The 10,842-nt window shown below is 25.0% G+C and overlaps 3 protein-coding genes across 3 annotated transcripts; all 3 read right to left on the bottom strand.

Moving 5' to 3' along the window:
* Positions 1–613: 613 nt before the first annotated feature.
* Positions 614–1,060, bottom strand: OCT59_004598 (uncharacterized protein; the record flags this gene model as incomplete). The annotated part of the gene is made up of 1 exon (XM_025324576.1): positions 614–1,060. One exon carries the CDS (start codon positions 1,058–1,060, stop codon positions 614–616), a length of 447 nt encoding a protein of 148 aa, XP_025185528.1.
* A 3,675-nt stretch (positions 1,061–4,735) lies between these two features.
* On the bottom strand, positions 4,736–5,143 carry OCT59_004597 (uncharacterized protein; the record flags this gene model as incomplete). The annotated part of the gene is made up of 1 exon (XM_025310159.1): positions 4,736–5,143. The coding sequence occupies one exon, from the start codon at positions 5,141–5,143 to the stop codon at positions 4,736–4,738; it is 408 nt and encodes a 135-aa protein (XP_025185527.1).
* A 3,062-nt stretch (positions 5,144–8,205) lies between these two features.
* Positions 8,206–9,927, bottom strand: OCT59_004596 (uncharacterized protein). Its single transcript, XM_025314290.2, has 2 exons — positions 9,156–9,927; positions 8,206–9,081 (listed from the first exon to the last, which is right to left on the bottom strand). Exons 1-2 carry the CDS (start codon positions 9,920–9,922, stop codon positions 8,709–8,711), a joined length of 1,140 nt encoding a protein of 379 aa, XP_025185526.2. The 5' UTR covers positions 9,923–9,927; the 3' UTR covers positions 8,206–8,708.
* Positions 9,928–10,842: the final 915 nt, after the last annotated feature.

Here is a 10,842-nt window from a genome sequence, read left to right as displayed (position 1 = left end):
GACTAATTAATCTAAACAAATACTAAACGTGTAAACTTCGTCAAAACTAATTGACCAATCCAAATTAAGAATTTTGATCACATGCTCAGCCATCTTAAAAAAATAAAATTTAGTTTTTTTCTATAAAAATCTAAAATAAAATAGAGAATCATAATTTCAATTATAAAAAAGTCTAAAAAGTCTATAAAATATATATATATATAAATTATAGTAAAAATCATAATCATATTAAAACCATATAAAGTTTTCGACAAATGAAAAAACGTCTAAACAAGTTTAAACTTTTGATATTGTAAAATCCTGAGGTTTTGTCAGACAACTATAGCTTAATTACTGTATATATAAATGTTGAGGAAAAGGGAGTCATAAAATTTTTTAAAATTAATTTATAGTAATCATTAATTGTTAATTTACATGAGTGATAAGTGGGAAAGAGTTATTGTTACAATAATAATTTTTTCGGAAAATTTTCACAGTGTCATAATATCTACATTTCTAAATATTTCTAAATAATTCTATAAGATATTCTTCTATTGGAAGATTTTTTTTTTTAAAAAAAATAATAATCTATGACGACGTCATTTAACGACATATGAAAAATCAAAAATATTACTTAATACAAATGTCCAAATTGAATTTTGTCATTATTATAATGACTATTATTAACACCGTTAAACATATCATCCTCGAACGAAGTACGGGCCTTTTGTGGCCCTAACTGAGTGATCTTACTTAAGTTTTCATCATTAAACCTTTTTTTATTTATATTAGCATTATTTATTTCTTCGGCTAAAGCTGAAAAATTTGCTTTTAAAATAGGATCGAGCCAAAGGCGGTTCAGTGCTTCCCTTATTATGGATTCGTCAAATACATTTAGTCGACTTCCTTCAGATTGGACGTTTAACTTTAATAAATCTTTTCCAGTAAAAAATTTAAAATTTTGTAAAATAGGAAAGTCGTGAACGGCAAGTATTTCTGGACTATTAAGTTGTTGAATATTGTTATAATCTGTTTGTTTTAAAAAATCATTTACTGATAAAATTGGATGAGCGGTATTCATCTTTCAAAATAGTTTCGTTGGATTTAAATGTTTTAAGTGTATTTTTTTTTTTAAAGAAGTAAATGATTGAAAAATATTATTTATGAACTCTAGTCATTTATATAAAGAATTTCGAATAGTACATAACTATCTTTAAACGTGACTAATAATAATATTTTCGGGTTAAAGTTTAGCGAATAATTAGTGTATATAATATAGTTGTGCCTAATAAGTTGATCGTACTTTTGTAAATTCAAAAAACCTCAAATTTTTTCCGAATGTTAATCTCAAATGACAATCTGTCAAAAAAGCACGTTTTAAAATTTTATAGTTTAATTTGATATCAAAATTTTGATCTCCTTGCGCTTAGCAATGATTATTACTAATTTTGGATAATAAATTGTTTTTAAATAAATTAAACATCCAATCAACATGTGTAATTAAGAAATGTGGTTGATCGAATTATGTTTGAATTTATAATTCAGCAAATTCAACAAGTATTGTTTCCTAATTTATTTGTTGATGTTTTTCGGAAAAATATTTTTTTTGAGTGAATTAATAATTTAAATCCTTAAATGGTATTAGAACTGAATTTCCCGCTCAATTTATTTGTAACCTTGATAACTAAAATGAATATCATGAATATCATGAATATCAACTTGGAATAAGGTAAATTTAATTATTATTATTATTTTTTATATTATAATATATGAATGTATCAGTTAAATTATTTTAGAAAAAAAAAAACTAGCAGTACATTTTTCACTGAACGAAAATTATATATTAAATATATTAAATCATTAGTTCAAGAATTTTAAAAATCTGGAATTCCAAGCCGAATATTATCAATATAATAATCATTGATAAGATACTTGATATCATTAACGGATATCCTGTGATCACTAGTACGGTACATCAATCATTACGTAATATTTCATTACATAATTACATCATCAGCGTGATTGACATCCAATGTAATGCCAATAGTTTCCAACGTGCATATTTCCTTGGACTTTATCAATGTAAACGTAATAATATAAATTACATTATTATTGTTAATTACTACGGCTTTTAACGGAAAAAGTTTTCAAAATAATTAAAATAATTAAAAATTTAATGTTGTCGTTTATTAAAGGAAGCATTTCGAAATTCCATACCGAAAGGTAATAATTAAATTTTGCTTAATCGTTTTATCTATTTATCTATTTATATATATATTTTTTTTTTCAAAGATCGCGTAAATTAATTGTGTTGTCGTTTCCTGATTTTTTTAAAAAATAAAATATCATAAATTCAATATAAATAATGTAAACATCAAAAATATCATAAAAGTTCGAATAATTATTGTGTATATTAAATATTAAATATATTTTTATTATCGATTTTTAATATGATTAAGCAGTTATTAAAGTATTATTCAATAAACCAACTTATAACGAATAATTATTACAAATCAACTGTTAAAAGTATAATATCATTCATAATTATGCGGTGACCCCAATAAATGTGATCAGCAACAAAGAAAAAATTACATTTTCAGAATACAAGTAAATATACAATTAATTAGTGTACCATATCCTTTGAATGAATCACCGAATGACCAATGACCAGGTTATGAAATCAAAGTTCCAATATCCAATAAAATTAGCACGCGGTATGATTAAACGCTAAAATTTTTTTTTTTTGATGTGATAACAGTTAACAGATAACAGATAATAAACTTGTTTATTAAATAATTAAAAATTAAGGTCGCCAAACCATAATAAATTTTTTCCGATTTATCTTTCTTATCAAAGAAACCATTTTACGAATGACAAGTTTTATTATGGTAATGAAGAAAAGTGGATCATATGATCGAATAATAACAAAGTTCATGCATAGTTCTTATACTTTTATCAAGAAAACAATTACTGTATGTATAAAATAAAAAATTTTTTAAGTCATCATACAAAAAATCAAGTAAATTATATTCGATTAATAAATAATATTAAATATATCAGATTATTATTTATCGAAAATCATAACGATAATAGTTTACCATAAAATATTGTTAAAAAAAAAAAATTTTTTTTTTAACATTTGAGAAATTTGGATATTTATTTTTATTTATTTTTATTATTAAATTCTTTTTTTTTTTCTTCATAAAAACAAGAAATATTGTTTTATTTACGTCCGTTTATCCTAGACCTCGGCTCAAGTTAAAATAGGTCCGGAGGTTCCTAACTTTTTTAGTAAAAAAAAAATATTACCCAAAATTGGTGTTCTATTATAGTGATTAACTTTTGTGTAATATTCGTCTTTCAAAAAAAAATGAAAAAAAAAGTTATAGAACAAAGTCGTTTCGTGCGTAACATTTCACACATAACAAATAAACAAGAAAATATCATATTATCAATATTTTAGCATTACAGGTTAATGATTTTTTACTTGACTATTGTACGAACAAAAAAATTATTTTAAATATTTATTTAATGATTTTCATTATTGAACTATAAAAATTATAAATGAAAAATTATACTAAATTTGATATAATCTCGAGTCTCGACCAGAAATAATAGAGAAATCCAATAAAAATAAAAATAAAAGAATGAATATATGATGAAACCCGAAAATGAAAATTTAATCGGAACAAAATAAAGGTAGATAGAACAAGGTTGTTACCAATTTACTTGAGTCAAAAAAAAAAGTGAGTCAAGATTAACGGTTGTTTTCCCAAAAAAAGTAATGTCTGTGTTCTAAAAAATTTTAGAGACATTGTTGAGTGTCGGCAGTGTTGTCATAATGATATCATATGATCTGTAATTATAAAGTTTTAAGTGTAACCAAATTTTTCTTAGTATATCGCCATAAGATACGGTACATACTGTTTTATTTTTTTACTTCAATAAGAATTTGTCTGTAACTTTTCGTGGTAATAATGCATTATTCCTAATAATTAATAAAGAAAATTAAAAAAATTAGACGGGTGGAAATGAAATGGTAGAAATTTTAACGGACAACTTCAATGCAAAGAATTTTCCATGATGTTTATGGATTTGGAATTATAACAAACGAAAAATGTACAGCAACAGACTACAACAGACTAACTGGTATACCATCTTTAATTATGACATGGCCTTTATAAACTATATTTTAGATATAGTACGTAACGTATTAGCGAAAATTATGGTCGATTTTCTTAAATTTTGAAAAAAATACGACATAACGGAAATATTCGAAAAAATTACATAAATTTATTAAGTTTTAATTGAAAAAACCTAAAAACTCGCAAACAAATAATCTTAAATCGGATTTACTACGAAATCTCGACCGTTATCACACATTCAAATTACAATCTGGAAGTTCTTTATAGAATATATATTGTACATAATTTTTAAAAAAGATTTAATAATTGACTAACTTAGAATAAAAAATTTTACAAATTTAAATAGGATTTAAGAAACGATAATGGGAAGGGAAGTTATTGTTGCAATAGCTCTTTGGGAAAATTTTCATAATCAGTTATCATAATATTTACATTTTTTAATTAATTTATAGTTACTAATAACTAATTTAGACAATCTATAAAGCCGTAAGAGAAAGAAATAAATTTATAAGTTGTATATGAATTTCGTAATTTACATGAAGAATGTTTTTTTAAAATAATAATAATAATCGATCTACGACGTCAGTTGATGATTTACATATTCTAAGTGGTTAGAATAAACGTCCAAATCCAATTTCGTTATTATTATGAAAACTAACACCGTTAAAAAAATTATCCTCGAAAGAAGTACTGGCACTTTGCGGTCCTAATTGAATAATCCTACTTAAATTTTCATCATTAACCATTTTCTTATTTACATTAGTATTATTAATTTCTTCTGCTAAGACCGTTAAATTTGCTTTTAAAATAGGATCGAGCCAAAGTCGGTTAAGTGCTAATGTTATTATGGATTCATTAACATTTAATCGATTCCCTTCGGATTTGATGTTAAATCTTAATAAATCCTTTGCAGTTAAAAATTCAAAATTTTGCAAGATTTGAAGGGCGTAAGCGGCATGACTAAGTTTTTCATAATTTATTTGTTTTAAAAAATCATCCAATGACAAAATGATAAGCATTTTATTAAAAATAATTTGAAAGATGTATTTAAAAATAATTTATTAGATTTAAATGTTTAGATGTGTTTTTTTTTAAAAAAAAAAGAAGTAAAATGATTGAAAAATACTAGTCATGCATTTATAGAGAATTTCGAATAGTGCATAATCGATATAATCGATATTTGTTAGAACGCCTTTACCTTCAATCATTTTAATCATGACTCTCAATTATCTTTTCGGGTAAAGTTAATTTGATATGAGCGTACTTTTACAAAATTCAAAAAATTAAAAATTTATTCCGAATATTTAAATCATAAATAATAATCAAATGACAATTAAATTTATTTCACTTTTAAAATAATCATATCTTATGATAACTGCAGGCGTTTTGAATGATTATTACCAATTTTGGATATAAATAAAGTTAATGAATTTATCCAATCATCATTTGATATTAAAAAATGTGTAGTGATCTTGAGATCTTTGTGGGGAAAAATGATCTAATTGTATTGAATTATTAATTCACCAGTTATATTGTTACATAATCTATTTGTTATAAATGTTTTTCGGAAAATATATTTTTTTTGGGTGAATTAAAAATTGAAATGACCTTAAACGGTAAGTCGGTAAATAAAGCTAAATTTTTCCGCTTAATTTGTTTTGTGAACCTTTTCATTTATTCGATACATATCTGAATGAAATGAATATCATGAATATCAAAATGGAATAATGTAAATTTAATTAATTTTAAATTATTATTATTACTATATATAAGCAATAACGTGACGACCAGTTAAGTTTTTTTGGAAAAAAAAAATAGTACATTTTCACTGAACGAAATTTATATATTAATTATTAGTTTAAATGTTAAAGAGCTAAAAGCATTTTTTTAAAAGTATTGGAATTTCCGAACCGAATATTAAATTTCTTTATCAATATTATCATTGCAGTTGATAAAGATACTTTGATATCCGATGACCATATGTATTGTAGATCATCATGTTATTATACATCATCAACCCTAAATTGACGTCCAATGAAAATTTCACGTGCACATCTTCTTGGACTTTGGTTAATTTAAACGTAATAATATAAATTACATGATTATTGTTAAATGATTACGGCTTTTTAACGGAAAAAGTTTTGTAAAAATAATTAAAATAATTAAAAATTAAATGTTATCTTTATTAGTAACGAAAGCGTTCGTCGAAATTCCACACAGAAAGTTATATTTTATTTATTATTATTATTATTTTTTTTTAAAAAAAAGATGGCAAATAATTGTTTTATCGATTCCTGATGAAATATCATAAAATTCAATGTAAAAAAATTTTTTTATTTAATCAAAAATAAAAAAAAATCCAAATTATTGTATATTATTATTTTTTACTATTGATCTTATTTAATATGATTAAGCGATTATTAAAATATTATTTAATAAACCGATTTATTTTTCAATATTCAATACTAAAATAATTTTCTGTTAAAAGTATATCATCTTATGCGGTGACACAATTTTCGGAGTATATTAAATATACAATTTGTGTACAACTTAGATACCATAACCTCTAATGATTAACCGAGTATACCACTGACCCGGTTAATAAAACTCATACTCAATATCCAATAAATTAAGCATGCTGGTACTTTGTTGGTTGATTTTACGCTATATATATATTTTTTTTTTTGATGCGATAACAAACTTGTTTATTAACAATTAAAAATTAAATGTCGCAGCTATAAAATTTTTTCCGCACTTTTATCTTTCTTATCGAAGAACCCATTTTACGAATGACAAGTTATTATAGTAATTAAGAAAAGTGGATCATATGATTGAATGATGACAAGTTCATGCATGGTTCTACACTTTTTAATTACTGTATGTATCAAGTAAAAATTTTTTTAAACAAATGAAAAAAAAAATAAAGTAAATTTTGATATATTCGATTAATAAATAATATTGATATTGGATTATTACAAGTATTTATCGAAATCATAATAATTTACCATAAAATATAAAATATCATAAAATATTGTGAAAAAAAAAAATTTTTTTTTTTATCATGGAAATTTGAGAAATTTGGATATTTATTTTTTGTTATTAAATTTTTTTTTTTCCATAAAAAACAATATTGTTTCATTTTACGTCTTTTAATCGTCCTTATCCTAAGACCCTCGGTTCAAATTAAAATAGGTCCGGAGGTTCAGGCAGATTAACCTTAACTTTTTTAGTAAAAAAAAAAATATTACCAAAATCGGTAGTTATTATAGTGATTAATGATTGTGTAATATTCATATTCTTGTAAATTTTTTTTTTTTTTTCTAAAAAAAATGTGAAAAAAAAAAAAATTCTAGAAAAAAGTCGTTTCGTACATAACATTTCACACATTTAGCAAATAGACAAAAAATATCATATTATCAATATTTTAGCATTGCATATAATAAATATTATTTTTATTTTTTAGGATAAATTATTAAATATTTTTACTTGACTATGTAAGAACAAAAAAAAAATTATTTTATTATGATTTTAATGATTTTCATAATTGAACTATTAAAAATTATACTAAATTTGTTGAAGATATTTTTACGGGAGATTTTATCAATTACAAAAAACCGGAATTCCGGAAATAATTGAAATAATTGAGAAATTTAAACCCAAAAAATATGAAATGAATAAAAAAATAATAAAATAAAAAATTATTAAACAAATTATAAATCAAGGATTATTAAATGAAAATTAATCAAATGAACGAAACTTAAGTAAAATAATCAACAAGAAAATGAAATTATGAATTATATGAAAATATATGATAAAAACCCGGAAATGAAAATTTTAACCGAAAAACTAATATATGACGAAGCCCAACGATAAATATCAACAGAAGAGCGAAATCAAGATAAGAAACACCCTGTAAAAAAGTCGATCCGTTTTTTATATTCCGTCTTTTTTCCGTAAAAGGCTCATATTTCCGGAACTAATAACCTTATATCACGGAATTTATCGAATCATTTAAATTTTCCGTGAATGGATCCGTGAAAGGCTCATTTTTATGGAGTTTTTACAGAAATAACGGATAAAATTTTTTATAGGGACAAAGTAAGGTAGACAGAGCAAATTTATTACCAATTACTAAATTGAAAGGGCGGTTGCATTTTGTTATAATAAACAATCATCGCGTTAAACGGTTATGTAATAAGTTATGTAATAATATCTGAACCCCTTGGGTCTAGATTTTACGGGTGGTTTTCCCAAAAAGTAATTTTTTACTCGCTTGTGTTAATTAAATTTTACAAATAAAAATTTTGAATTTGTGACAATAAGTGACATTGCCAATGTCGTCATAATGACATCATATGTTAAGTAAATAATAATGCTTAATTAATTAATTTATTTTAATTTCGGCCGGAATTAAGATTATAATATATATGCAAATTAACCCCGACTTTATACCCTAATGGCCTAATGACAAATAAGTTATTAAATTATTATATATAATGTATTTTTACATTTTTTATAATTACATTAAAAGAACTATTTATAGCTTATGAATTATTCTTTTTTAATCATAAATTACATAAATTACTAAGCAAAAGTCATAAAAACTAAAGTTGAAATGACTATAAATAAACTCATTGAAACACCCCATATATTATGACTATTAAAACCGTGTAAAATTTTTGTAGAATCCGATGTTCCATCTTCTATCGCTGCTGCAGTATAAGCAACTTTTTTAACTACAAGTACAGTTGATGGAGGAACGTATGTAGCAAATGATGTAACCTCTCCTAAAGAATTAGTTGTTGTAACTGTTGTTGTAAAACCTGCAAAAAATAAAGTGACTGTTGTTGTAGATGTCGATGTCACTATTTTATTATTTTTTCCTGGATTTACTTGAGTTGGAGGTGGTGTTATCGTTTCTATTTCCTCTTGTGTAGATGTTTCAATCTTTGTAGGTCTGCAATTTTATAAAATTAATATCAACATTTTTTTAATGAGAAGAAACAAAATATGAATAGTTTATATACTTACATTCCTGGTGGCGCTTTGCATTTTTCATCATTAGGAGAAGCGCAAGTTGCAGTCGGATCGATTGTCTTTGTATTAATTGGTTTTAAAGATGATGATGGAGATGATGATCCCTTTGACTGTCCAGTATCCGTTGGAGATGATGCGGGAGGTATAGCGGGACCAGGACTTGATGGTAGATCAGGTGGGGTTCCAGGAGTTGAAGGTCCAGGTGTAGGAGGGGTTACAGGATTTTCAGTAGGCACTGGAACTGGTGTTCCAGGTGGTAGTTTTCCATCACCTGGTGGTGTTGGTGGGACTGGTAGCGGTGTTGGTGTTCCGGCATCACCGCCTTTAGGATTAGCACCACCACCATCACCACCTGGCGCTGGTGCTGGCGCAGGAGCAGGAGCAGGAGCTGGTGCTGGTGCTGGTGCTGGTGCTGGTACTGGTGTATCACCGCCCTTAGGATTATCATTACCACCACCACCTGGTGGTGTTTTTGGTCCATCGCCTCCAGCCGGTGGTGTTTTTGGTCCATCGCCTCCAGCCGGTGGTGTTTTTGGTCCATCGCCTCCTCCCGGTGGTGTTTTTGGACCATCGCCTCCAGCCGGTGGTGTTTTTGGTCCATCACCACCTGGTGGAGGGCCTTGTCTTTTTCGAAGAGTACTATCAATTGAATCTCCTAATTCATAAGTTGGAGAAGCAAAATTAATAGTAATAAATATCGTAACAATTACTATTATAACAAGCACTAGTGCTCTCTTATCATTAAATCTAACGTGTAACATTATTAAAAAAAAAAAAAAAATAATAATAATAATTTAACAAAGTGAAAAATTATTTTACTTTTTTATTTATTTTTTTTTTATTTTTTTTGATAACGACGCAACCCGTTTATATATTTGATCTTGTATTAAAAATTCTAAACCATTTTTAAAATAAACATTTCAATAAACATAATTAAAAATAATTCCTAATTAATATAAAAAAGTGATTGCAAAATAATAGCGTGCAACATTTTGGTTTTATTTATATTGGGTTTAAAATTTTGTTTACTTAATTTGGAAAGGATGATAGATTTTGATTGTTGAACAAATTTAAACAAATTAAATTGGTTGTGAAACGATAATTTAAGGAGTCATACTAAAAAAAGGATTTTCATATAATTATATAATATTATATAAACGAAATTTCAATTTAAACAAGAAATTATTATTTTTTTATGTATAACAATTAATATGTGTTCGATCATTGTTCTATTTTTATAACAAATTTTTTTTTTATTTTATTTTTAAACTAAATTTTTGTAATTCTGATTTCATGAATCTTTACTTCTATTTAATAGAATATTCTTTTCCTTTATTTGGTATTACATAATGCGAACATTAAAAATTATTTCGTAAACATCAAAGTATATATATGTATATATTAATGTAAACAAGTAAAATAAGACGAAAAAAAAAGTTTCTTTTTTTTTGTTCTTTCACATATAATTTTAACAGGTGATTATGTCACGTGTTCTATTAAAACTTTATCCGAAAAAACGTTCCAAATAGAAAAAATATTTTTTAAAAATATCAAAGATATTCTTTCTCCTGATCGTTGTGATTGACATTAATGATGTCACACATTTATTTATAGTAATTATACTTCTATATAACACGACAATATGATAATACTACGATGATAATAATGTGATGCATCATAC

The sequence above is a fragment of the Rhizophagus irregularis genome, chromosome 12, assembly GCF_026210795.1.
Source record: "Rhizophagus irregularis chromosome 12, complete sequence".
NCBI lineage: Eukaryota > Fungi > Glomeromycota > Glomeromycetes > Glomerales > Glomeraceae > Rhizophagus > Rhizophagus irregularis.
The sequence above is the reverse complement of the archived record's forward strand: the minus strand, read 5'-3'. Positions and strand labels throughout refer to the sequence as shown.

Coding starts and splice junctions, on each gene's coding strand:
- OCT59_004596 (XM_025314290.2), bottom strand. CDS start 9,922: ATGTTACACGTTAGATTTAATGATAAGAGAGCACTAGTGCTTGTTATA. Junction 9,082..9,155: donor TGCAAAGCGCCACCAGGAAT/GTAAGTATATAA, acceptor ATAAAATTGCAG/ACCTACAAAGATTGAAACAT.